The following is a 10,891-nucleotide window of genomic DNA, read 5'->3' on the forward strand; positions in this document are numbered from 1 at the left end:
GCAAAGCTTGAGCTTGTAGATCAGCTATTTTCACTAGGCTACTTCTTAAACATTTGTTTTCCAATATGGATTTTTGTTTTAATATATTTTTTTATTTTCTTCATGAAATTGTTGAAAAAGTTTTTATTTTAGGCCTATACGTTTTTAGGAGTGTTTTTTCTTTTATTCATTAATGAAATTACTCAAATCATTAAAAAATGTTTAATATTCATGAAAATCTTATCTTCTTGAGGAATGTTATTTTTTTTGTAATGTTTTTGAAATAATTAAAAACAATGCAGGGGGGAAAAATATACTTACAAAGGGACCCATAAAAATGTGTCCGCGACCCACCGACGGGTCCCCTTGCCAGCGTTTGGGAAGCAGTGCTATATTGGTTCACTCCCTCGCTCATTTTCACATTTGTCCGTCCATCCCTGCCCGGCGAGTCTTGGCGAGCTCCACCAACCAACCAACAGCAGCACTGTATCTTCTTATCCCTAGGTTTAGTGGCAAAGGAAAGTTTGTCGTTTATTTTCCTTTTTTATTTTAGTAGTTCTATCCTCCCAGTGTGTGTTTTTTCCCCTCCAACAACAACATTAATAATGTCTTCTTGGCAAAGCTACGTGGATAATCTGATGGCGGACGGCAGCTGTCAGGACACCGCCATTGTTGGCTACACGGACGCCAAATACGTCTGGGCGGCGCACGCCGGCGGTACTTTTAACAATATAACGGTAAGAAAAAGGCAAGGTTTTAAAGAGGTTTAAGTCGAAATAAACTCCAGTTTAAACCAACGACTCGGAAAACAAACCTTTTTCATTGTCACCAAACAAACCACACTCAACAGTCTCTCACACACTCACACATCCAGACGGGGTCTTTGCTTGCTTGCTGCTAGCTATCGGTTAGCTTATAGCCACAGAGTTGTGTGTGGGGGCTAATCTATACGCTTAGCAACGTGCCGTTCTCCAGTCCAGCGTGACAATAAATGAATAAAAAATGCGTTTTTATTTCATTTTATTTTTAAAAAATGCGTTTTTAAAACACCTTTTTGTTTGTTGTCACGCGAAAAGCGCAAAAGACTGGCTCATGCTAACTGCTAACACGACAGTTAACAGCCAGCCATGGGTGGCTGCTCGCGCCCATCTCGCCTCCTTCCCTTCCTCTCCAGACCAGACTATCACCTGGAACTGGGGAGGCAGAAACTAACACATTCCCTGGATTAGATTAACACACCCTCTCCTGTGTAGCTACTCCTGGACAGACTCGAAACTAAAACACCCGTTAAATTCATCTACATGTTAATAATGATTTTTAACGACATTATGTATTGTGTGTGTGTGTGTGTCTGTAGATGTATAGAAACCCAGCAGCAACAATAACCCATCCTATAGCCGTTCTGATGTCTGTCCAGCTAATAGACGGTGTCAGGCTTCCACTGAAAGAGCATGCATGCTTTCGTGCTGCACGGCCGGCACTGGCTGGCTGTGGTTTCTTTTTGTCGGCGATTGCCAACTAAAGAGGGAGAGAGATGTACCAACAACGTGTGTACTAGCCAACACGCCTTGTCTGCTTGTAGATCTGTGCATTTCTTTGGCAAGCGACGCCCTCCTCGTGCTATTTGACTATAATAAATAAGCTCAAGCTCTTAACTTGCTAGCTAGTAGCTAGCTGCTCTTATCTGGCAGCTTGTTTGCGTCAGCAGCAGCAGAGGCGCTTGCCGAAAACGTGCCTACAGGGGCCGACAACACCTTGTTGGGGCAAGCTACACCCTCGTGAGATTTGACTACACTATTAAATTACGTTAAAGCCTCTTTGACTTAACTAGCTACTGGCTTGCTAGCTGTTAACTGGGTTACATTTGATTTGAGTGACTTGAAATAATAATGACCAAGCCGATTTCTTGCTCAACAGCACTGACCAAGCCGATGAACTGCTTATGTTTTTGTTTGTTTGTGTGAAGTGTTTTCGCGTGACATTGGCGTGAGATTTTTAATTCATTCAGGAGGTGAATGGATTTGAAGGCACAGTGCATGCATTGCATGCTCGCCTGCCTAACCCCGCATCACCAGACTTTCCCACCTGGTCCGGCCTAGTTGGTGGACTGGACGTCACGTTACTTCCGCTGGATAATGCTAGCTAAGAACAAGCTAGCTGCCAAATGTTCCTGTCAGTCTGTCTAACCAATTTGATTGAAACGTCCGCACAATAATCCCTTAGCACGTAAACAGTTACGTTTAAAAAAATGTCCTGTGATTTTCTGGTAGCATAAAAAATCACCCGTCTGCCCACATCCGGTCAACGCAGGCATATTAACTGTGACTGTGACTAAACAGACACAGTACTGTTGGTTGGCTTAATTATCGAACTAACAATGATACATTTGTATGTAATCCACTGGTGCATGCCATGTACCCTAACCGCCTGTGAGAGACTTCCCATGTGCTTGGCAGTTTGCCCCCCTGCCTTATTTGTGAAACATGCTTGCAGATGCTGAGTACATGATGCATTCTTTCCTCCTTTTAACAAAAAAAATGAACAAAAGCTAATTTTGTCTCTTCATTGCAGTCTCAAGAAATCGACATACTGGTTGGAAAGGACAGGATGTCGTTCTTCACCGACGGTCTCACCCTGGGTTTAAAGAAGTGCTCGGTCATCAGGGACAGCCTCCAGAACGACGGTGACTGGACGATGGACATCCGGACAAAGAGCACAGGAGGAGAGCCAACATACAATATCTCAGTAGGAAGAGCTGGCAAAGGTAAATATGAGTTGTGCTTTTCTATGCGAACTTATTTTTTTCTATATTGGATAATGACGTGATTTGATTTTGCCAAGTAATAATATGACGTGTTTGCCTTTTTTTGTGTTGGGGGGGCGAATCACATGGGCGTGAGGAGTTGGCTGTTACTCACATGACTGTTGTGACTTGCAAGTGCATTGCAAACAGAAAAGTGAGTCACACAGCATCATGTGACGCTTTCAGGCAAACGCTCATAGATTGTCCTTCAAGTATATCTCTCCTAAAAGTCAGCTTTGTGTGAGTATAAAAAAAAGCTCCTATTTAGAAGCCAAGGTTTGCCTACTACAGTCTGTCTGCCTTTGTGGTCCTCACTGGCTGATTACTGAGCACTCAATTCTGGTCTTGGGCTGTTTGCTGTCTACTGATCCCTTTCTCCTTTTCCTAACTGCCCCCTTTTGCTGTTAAGAACCATATTTGTGTCAGCTGTCCTTTAAAAAAAAAGAATGCATGCTTTGGGTGCTCTGTAAATCCTCTTAATGTGTTTTTACTAGGGATGCAACTGTTGATTATCTTAGAGATCATTTCATTGATTACTTTTTTTGATTAATTGAATAATGAAGTCAGTTTTTTAGGGGAAGAGGGTTAAGAAACTCAGTAAATCTTTATTGGGATTGCCATCAGCTTCCACAAGTGGTCACTAGTCATCTTGGGATCCACACAAAATTAATACATTAAGAAATCAATTTGGAAGTTTGTAACCTAACTGTCTTACATCTTGCTGCCATTTTCACTTAAAAAGAGAAGAAATCTAAAAGATTTCCCTCCAATTGAATATGAATCATCCATTAAATTAGTTTGTCTATTGCACCCCTAGTCTATACTTACTGGGTTGAAATTCCTTGAAATGTTAGTCACTTTGACTACGGTGTTAATTTAATTGTAGATTGAAAGCAGCATGTGGGTCTTTAACTGGACAGATCTAACGATGAACATTTTTCTACCAGTTCCAGCAACTAGCTTCACTTCATTTAGGGTGTTAACCAGTTTTTTAGGAGCTCGCAGTAATCTATTAAGTTTTCCCCTTCCAGCTATGCATGCGTGTGTCTACCCTGCAGCTCACACTTGCTGCCTCTAAAAAAAGAATTTATCAGAACTCTGTCTGAGCACTCTATTCATTACTAATACTTTCTCACTTTTGAATGTCTTTTCTTTACCTTTCACTCCTCTAAACTTTCCCTTTTCCATCTCTTCTCTTTCAGTTTTGGTTCTTGTAATGGGCAAAGAAGGGGTCCACGGAGGCGGATTGAATAAGAAGGCATACTCAATGGCAAAATACTTGAGGGATTCAGGGTTCTAGTCTTGCCAAGCTCGTGTAGTTAAAAATTTAAGGGACAAAAAGAAGAGAAACGAAAATGTTGCTGTTTAAGATTTCTCCAGCAAGCAGTCAAAAAAATGTCTCGGAAACTTTAATAGCAATGATGAAGAGTGGTGGTAAGATCTTGTGTCAACTTTTGCCCCCTTCCCCTGTTAGTAGTGGGGGAAGGAAAAAAAGACTCTTCAATTCTGTTCATGTCTTTTTTTTTTTTTTTTGCTCCAGCGTTGGTTTTTGTCATGGGAAAGGAGGGGGTCCATGGCGGACAGCTCAACAAGAAAGCATATACCATGGCTGATTACCTGAGGAAGTCTGGATATTGAGCAGAATCTCCACCCACCCACCCATCCATCCACTTAGCAGCTCACTCCCACTCACTCCATCGTTATTGACAGTACTTCCAGGATCAAGATGGCAAACAATGTTACTTCTTTCCTGCAGTCCACTTTTATATAAATCCCATTTCTTTTGTTTTATTTTCCTTTTTCTTTTTTTATTATCCCTGATCACTACAGCTCTTTACCTATCCCGTAACATTGTACACAACTCAACATTTTGGCACTTCAGTAATGGCATGTTCTTTGACATTGATTAAATGTATATTTACCAAACTAGAAAATGTGCGAAAAAATAAATAAATAAAAAGATAAAAAAAGATTGCAGGTGTAATAAAAAGTGTAAACACATTTGGGCTCGCCTTGTATAAATACTCAACAACTGGCATACGTATGTCTAAAGGGGAAGTACACGTGATGGTTGAGGTAATTTAGCATTGTGACTCTTATTTTTGAGTATTACCGAGATGCCAGGTTCACATTGTCTTCCTTATCATTGGCATTCAGCATGTTGGGGATTTTAAAAGTTGCATGCATATCTTTTTTAGCATACCGAACTCCCATGTCCTCCCCCACCTCAAGCATCGATATTCCAGCCAAAAAAACATCTTTTCATTCGTTCCGTTATTTTATTTTTTTCATAGTTCTGCGTAGCCACCACCAAGAAATGGTAGATTTCATCTGGAGAGGTGCTACACATACCATTTTTTGCAACCTCTGTTGTGCACACTACATTGCTATATCTTCCATCACATGCCTTGCTGTTGTACTTGAATGTGGTCTTATAGGTTAATGATGTGCTGTCGGGATGTTGTTTGAGTGTAGGGGCAGTTCAGCATCGCTGAGGGTTACAGATATTCTTCCCATGATGCATCACTACAGCCTGGAGTCTCCATGGACATTCCACCTATGACAAAATTAGTTTTTGTCAGGAGGCTCCTGCGATTTTTACTTTTGCCAGTTATTGGCATTACAGTATATACCACTACATGTTTAGTTAAGTTTAAGTATATTATTCCCCTGTTGGACCAAGAGTCGGTTAAGAGGGATTGTTCAGGATTGCTTCAGCCCGCTTGTTATGGATGTTCTAATGTTGGCCTCATTGTCTGACTGTAATCATCAAGACACGCTTCAAATGACTGTAAAACATTTAACTGCTTCTTTAGACATTTCTTTTCCACATTGTTTAATGGCTAATTTGTCTGTTAACAGATGAGGAAATGGCCTGATTTGACAACTGTATGAATGCATTTGACTGTATAACCAAGCTGTTAGGTATTGACAACTTGGATATTACTTGCCTTGTGCTTTAGTCATCCAAGGTGTATCAGAAACTGTCATAGCACGGTACTTACAAGTATATTAAAACATACTGTGTACACTAAATTTATGGAGAATGGTGTTGGTTGGAATAAGAACATTTGTAAGTTGTCTTGTGAAAACTTTCTGAGAATTAACTGTGTATCCTGTGCCATAAAATAGATCTGATCTGTTGCTACTGTGAGTTGGATTTTTAACTGCTGCTCCAGCAAGGAGTAACCCAAATGGCACTTTCCTAAGGGATATTTTGGCGTCAGTAATATTCTCTAGGCTATGTGGAATATGTACAGAATTAAAACGAAACAAAAAAGACGAAACGGATGTCCTTGCTGTTTGGTCATTTCTTTTGGTTTGGAATTCAGGTCACAAAACATACTTTTTCCAAAAAATGGGAAAATGCCATGAATAATTGATAATACCTTTGTTTACAGACAGATCAAATAAAAGTTATTTCAACCAGAAGTAAATCCAGCATGTTTTTTTATTGTATTTCTCATTGCTAAATGAGTACTGTGTATGCACATTTTCTTGTGTTTCTAAATATAAATGTTTAATACGTTGTGTAAACTTGTGTATAGGCATTAGGGCATTAACGAAAAAGTCGACTTTTACACAAGTCGACTCCCACCAGAGAAAGTCGAAGTTGAAGGAAAAATAATCCTTTGTATTTTTTTCTATCATTATTTTTGCTCCATGAACAGTAGGATTGTTTATTGTCAAGAAGGAAATTATCCAATATTACAGTACTACATTACATTTGGTATAACATGGTTCTCTTGTGAAAATAGCAGATCTACGAGGCGTGAGCATGTAGATCGGCTATTTTCACAATTTCTGCCTCTATATATTTGACAATTTGGACAATGTTTAATTTGTCATTTAATAAAGTCGACTTGCAAAAATCACAAGTCGTTAATGCCCTAATAGGCATGTGATCATATCATGCATGGGCGTGATCGTTCAGCAGACACTTTTCTTTCCACATTTTACAAAATGTGAAGGTTTTCTGCTTTGGGTTATCTTTACTGTTCAAGGTTCATTTAAGCCACAATATACAGTTAGCCTATCCACAACTTTCCAACATCCCATCGTGCATTGCGCAGAAGGCGAGCGGCATTTCCGGTGTCGCAGCCGAGAGTGATCTACAAGCTCACAACGGTTGCATCTGCGACGCGACGTGAGCTTGTATGTCTGCTGTTAACCGGAAGTGTCCCGCAGATAATGCTACAGTAAAGTCTTGCGGAAACAGGTGGATACAGAGTGGATCTAGTCCCTTTTTAATCAACAATGCAACTTATTTCACATCGGATGTATTGCAATACCCATGGATGGATTGTGTCCTGGGCCAATGGGGCCTGTGCCCAGGAGACAATGGCAACACACAAATATTTGTCCCCCCAGCCTAATAGTACAAGCCCCCTCCTATGACTAACATTAGACGAACGTATGACTAACAGCTGACATATCTTTTTTACATAGAACATTTTTTGTAAATGATGTAGGTTGGATAAAGACCTAATTGTAGTATAAAGACCTAATTCTGTAGGATACAGACTAAATACTGTGGGATATAAAAGGTGCTTTCTTGACACACACACACACACACACACACACACACACACACACACATGCCTTACAACTGCAGTGCAGTAGTCTATGTCAGTGGTTCTCAACCTGTGGGTCGGGGCTCCCCAAATTATTTTGGGGGGTCCCCAGATGATTAACTTAATGTGCAACATTGTTTTCTCACTCAACAGTACACATACCAGCATGAAGTTTAAGTGTATTGATGGTATCTGCACATTTTCTAAAGTGACAATTTGAGGACTTTTTAATACCTCTAAAATTACAAATTAAATATTGGTCAAATTGTAAAATATTAGAGGCAGAAATTGTGAAAATAGCCGATCTACATGCTCACGTTGCGAGGCGTTGTGAGCATGTAGATCGTCTATTTTCACAATAGAACCGTGTTATACAAAATGTAATGCCTCAACTCTTAGTGGGACCTCCACAAATAACAAAGCTATACACTGAAGCCGGTCTACTCAAATAATTGTTCACAGTATAGTTATATTTTAACTGGCAAGCATTAGAGTTGAGGCATTACATTTTGTATAACACAGTTCTGTTGCGAGGCATTGAGAGCATGTCAAATTGTAGATCTGCTATTTTCACAATTTCTACCTCTAATATTCGACAATTTGGCCAATGTTTAATTTGTAGAGGTATTATAAAGTCCTTAAATTGTCACTTTAGAAATGTATATATATCTTCTATACACTCAGGTCTTATGTTCATTTGTTTACTGTTGAGTGAGAAAACAATGTTGCACATTAAGTTAATCATCTGGGAATTGTGTGTGTGTGTGTGTGTGTGTGTGTGTGTGTGTGTGTGGTGTTGTCCATTTGTTGAGGGCACAAAGGCCAAATGCCAGGGCAGGAAGGCCATAAAATAAAACAAGATTTTAGTATTTGAATCTAAGGGTTAGGGATGATAACCTAATCTGCAGTGAAATAGATCAATTATCGTATTTACAATCTGATGAATCCATGCTCAGCCCTGCTCCGAACAAAGTCACTGGATTCACTGGATTGGTTTAAAAATGGGGACTTGGGGGAGTTAAGATTTCAGAATCTCAACAAAAGACACTGGTGTCTACATGACAAGAAAGAGAGACTGTTGTTTACTGTCTACATATTGACAAGAAAGAGACAGAGGAGAAAGTGGTACAGTCAGCTGGGGCATTAAGGCCACTGTGGCCTCAGGTCATGCCATTGGTTTGAGGGGCACAAGGCCAAACTGAGGGGCAACAGCGGCCATGGCCTCCATGAAATTCCTGCCCTGGTCGCAGCCCCAGCCTGAAGCCTCAAAAGTCTAGTATCTGCCCTCGTTCCAAACTTCCATAGGGATATCCCTTTGGAGTAATGGTTAAGATATTGGACTTTCACGCGGGTTCGAAGCCGGGTGGATTGGTGCCGTGACCCGGATCCGGGCTTCCCCGTAGGAGGAGGTCAAAGGGGGGTGAGTGTGGCGGAGAGAGTCGCAGCCCCAGCCTGAAGCCTCAAAAGTCTAGTATCTGCTCTCGTTCCATAGGGATAACCCTTTGGAGTAATGGTTAAGATATTGTACTTTCTCGCGGGAGACCCGGGTTCGAAGCCGGGTGGGGAGGTTCGGATCACCTCCATTACATATATAAATATATATATATATATATATAATTATTTATGTATTATTATTATGCCTGTTATTAGGCAAATTACCCAAAACAGACAGCATTATGTTTTGTAGGCTAATTAGTTAGTAGGCTATTATTATTATATTATGAATGTATTATCCTCTCTAGGCTTGGCTATCATAACTTACATTTAGGGATTTGTAGGCTATTAATCACGCTTGACTTTAAAGACATATCACTTGTCATTCGTGATAGGATTAAATGCAATGACTTAATTAATGCTTTCAATTGTATTGTGTGTGTTGTGTTAATAATAAACTTTATTTTTAAAGCACTTTTCAAAACAAAGTTACAGAGGGCTTTCCAATGTAATACAATGGAATAACAACAGTTAAAAATGTGTTAAGTGTGTGAATGCATTAATCCGATTCCGAGCCTAGATTCTGCTAGAAACAAATTGAGCGCCCGCCCATGATTAGCCTACCGCCCACACCGACCTGTGGGCTTTAATTAGCCGTTAATCATGCACAGCTTGAAGGCGAACGACCTTTTATAGTGTTTATGGTAGGGCAGAGCTCAGCTTTTTGCGGCACACTTCCTACCGTGGTGGTCTGGCGTGCGTGTACAACACTATACCTTCATTCTAATGGCGCGGAGGAGCAGAGCCAACGGGTGGTGTCAGAGCTTTCTATGCTTCGTATTCTTTGTGGCCGTTAGTTCATTGTTTTGTCACTGCACAGAACGGGCGAGGAATCAAACGTCCAAGTCATCTGTCAAGCTAAAAAGACACGGAATGCTTTCCCAGCAGAGTCCCAGTAAAGGAGACAGTTCATCTGCAGGCCTACATGATGGCAGGCTCATCATTGGCCGCGGTCCTCTGGAAGGTGCTGACCTGCTCAAAGAAGTCTCTCCTGCAAACAATCCGTTGGAAGTTGATTCAGAATCAGATTATCAATCAGACCCGGGTAAGGAAATGTATACAGTGGTGGGGAAAAGTAGGCCTCTACTCTCATATACTTTACTTAGCACTATCAAAGTATCAATACTGCAAAGTATTACTCAGTTAAAAAGTAAATGTCATGGATTTCAAAATTTACTTGAGTTTCGAAAATGACAGATCTACACGCTCACAGCATTGTGAGCTTGTAGATCGGATATTTTTAAATGGCCGAAAAAATGTATATATGGCTGAAGAGGGTAATGAATGTTTTGTAGTAGTCAAAGTCTAAAAAGTAACTAATTTGTTCAAATAAATGTTGTGGAGTAAAAGTACAATAGAAGTAAAAGTAGGCCAACAACAAATTGGAAATACTCAAGTAAAGTACAAATACCTCAATTGTACTTAAGTAAATGTACTTGGGCCTAGTTATTTTACACCACTGCTAAAAGTAATTTATATTTTTTTTGTGTTGGCTCTCAATTAACTGCTCCCTTACATGGGAGTACATTTTGATTGAAGAAAATGTCAGTGGTGGAAAGTCAAGTGGACAATATTTACACTCATGTACTGCACTTGAAGTACAATTTTGGTATATATATTTTTTTACTTTACTGGATTATTTTACTTCTACTCCACAACATCTTTGTACTTTTTACTCCACTATAATTATTTGAAAACTTTAGTTTGTTCTAGATTTTAATATCTATTTTTTATAAACATAAATTAACATGCATAAATGATAAACACACATTTAGCCACTTCAGACCTATATACACATCTGACCCATCTACAAGCTCACATTGCATTGAGCTTGTAGATCTGCTATTTTCAAAAATATTCCTATACATTTTATGTTATGCATGTGAAAAGTACAAAAGTATTGACATGATAATATAGGCTACTTAAAAGTACCAAAAGTAAAAGTACTCACTTAAATATGGAATGCCTGACTTTTACTTTAGTATAACTGAGTATTTTTACATTGCGGTATTGATACAGGAACAGTGGGAGCACCACTGAG

The 10,891-nt window shown here is 39.7% G+C and overlaps 1 protein-coding gene across 1 annotated transcript; it reads left to right on the top strand.

Annotated features, from left to right (window-relative positions):
- Positions 1 to 414: 414 nt before the first annotated feature.
- Positions 415 to 6,203, top strand: LOC308285375 (profilin-2-like). The gene is made up of 3 exons (XM_080726104.1): positions 415 to 716; positions 2,551 to 2,743; positions 4,323 to 6,203. The coding sequence occupies exons 1-3, from the start codon at positions 585 to 587 to the stop codon at positions 4,418 to 4,420; spliced, it is 423 nt and encodes a 140-aa protein (XP_080582230.1). The 5' UTR covers positions 415 to 584; the 3' UTR covers positions 4,421 to 6,203.
- The last annotated feature ends 4,688 nt before the right edge of the window (positions 6,204 to 10,891 follow it).

Source organism: Nannobrachium achirus, assembly GCF_963921795.1.
Source record: "Nannobrachium achirus genome assembly, chromosome: 5".
In the NCBI taxonomy this organism is placed as follows: domain Eukaryota; kingdom Metazoa; phylum Chordata; class Actinopteri; order Myctophiformes; family Myctophidae; genus Nannobrachium; species Nannobrachium achirus.

Bases quoted from the DNA above. Each gene is read 5' to 3' on its own strand.
- LOC308285375 (XM_080726104.1), top strand. From the start codon at position 585: ATGTCTTCTTGGCAAAGCTACGTGGATAATCTGATGGCGGACGGCAGC. The intron at 717-2,550 runs GTAAGAAAAAGG...TCTTCATTGCAG, and splicing joins GTACTTTTAACAATATAACG to TCTCAAGAAATCGACATACT. The intron at 2,744-4,322 runs GTAAATATGAGT...TTTTTGCTCCAG, and splicing joins AGTAGGAAGAGCTGGCAAAG to CGTTGGTTTTTGTCATGGGA.